Source organism: Nanorana parkeri, unplaced genomic scaffold, assembly GCF_000935625.1.
Source record: "Nanorana parkeri isolate BGI_ZX_2015 unplaced genomic scaffold, ASM93562v1 scaffold1877, whole genome shotgun sequence".
NCBI lineage: Eukaryota > Metazoa > Chordata > Amphibia > Anura > Dicroglossidae > Nanorana > Nanorana parkeri.
In genome coordinates, this window is record NW_017308145.1 from 208,418 (window position 1) to 209,161 (window position 744).

General features: G+C 44.6%; 1 protein-coding gene across 1 annotated transcript in view; it reads right to left on the minus strand.

Moving 5' to 3' along the window:
- ARHGAP33 (Rho GTPase activating protein 33) overlaps positions 1-744 on the minus strand; it is a 63,165-nt gene that overhangs the window by 35,424 nt on the left and 26,997 nt on the right. Inside the window, exon 5 of the mRNA XM_018571957.1 lies at positions 517-594. Within this exon, the coding sequence (XP_018427459.1) occupies positions 517-594 (78 nt within the window). The remainder of the gene's footprint in view (positions 1-516; positions 595-744) is intronic.

Below are 744 nucleotides of genomic sequence, written 5' to 3' on the forward strand. Positions count from 1 at the left end.
TCAGCAGCTTTGCACATAACAGCAACTGAGAGACATCTATAGAACTCTTCCAGAAACGTCTTAGTTCAGCCCGGAGCCTTCCCCTAGCTGGTGCAGCCCGGCTTCCTCCCGGGAGACCTCCGGAGGAGCTAATTATTCCTGATGTCCTCATTTCAGACGTTCCAGTGAAGGAAAAAAATCGCTGGCGTGATCCACATGTCACGGCAACTACTAACTATCACAGCGGGGGAAGGGAGGGGGCCTCCGGGGAAGGGATTTGTGGGGGGGTCACCGATTCAGCCTCTAATTGGGGAGTTTTATAGTCACAGTGACGGGACATAAAAATGCTTCCCGCGGACCCTCCGCTACGCTGGGCGCAGACACTGGAGGACCCCACAGGACACCCGGTGCCTATAGGACATATGATGGCGATGTAAATAGAATTATACATCGCCGCTTTAAATACGGCGTCTCTACAGGAATAGTGTCGCCGCTTTAAATAATGTTTACGCTGTGTCAAGTGTAGGCGGGGCTTACTTGGCATGTGACCTGTACAATGTAAACCTCTGGTTCGCTGACGCTGGAGTCCTCCGGCCGAGAGTCCGATAGGGAGAGCTGGAGGAAGAAAAAAAACATTTTTATTTTGTTTATTTTTTTAAAATAATATATTTAATGTGATTTTATTGTATTTATTTTATATGTATTTATTTAATTATTTTATGTTATTGTATTTTTATTTTTTTATGTCATTTTTTTTATTTACTA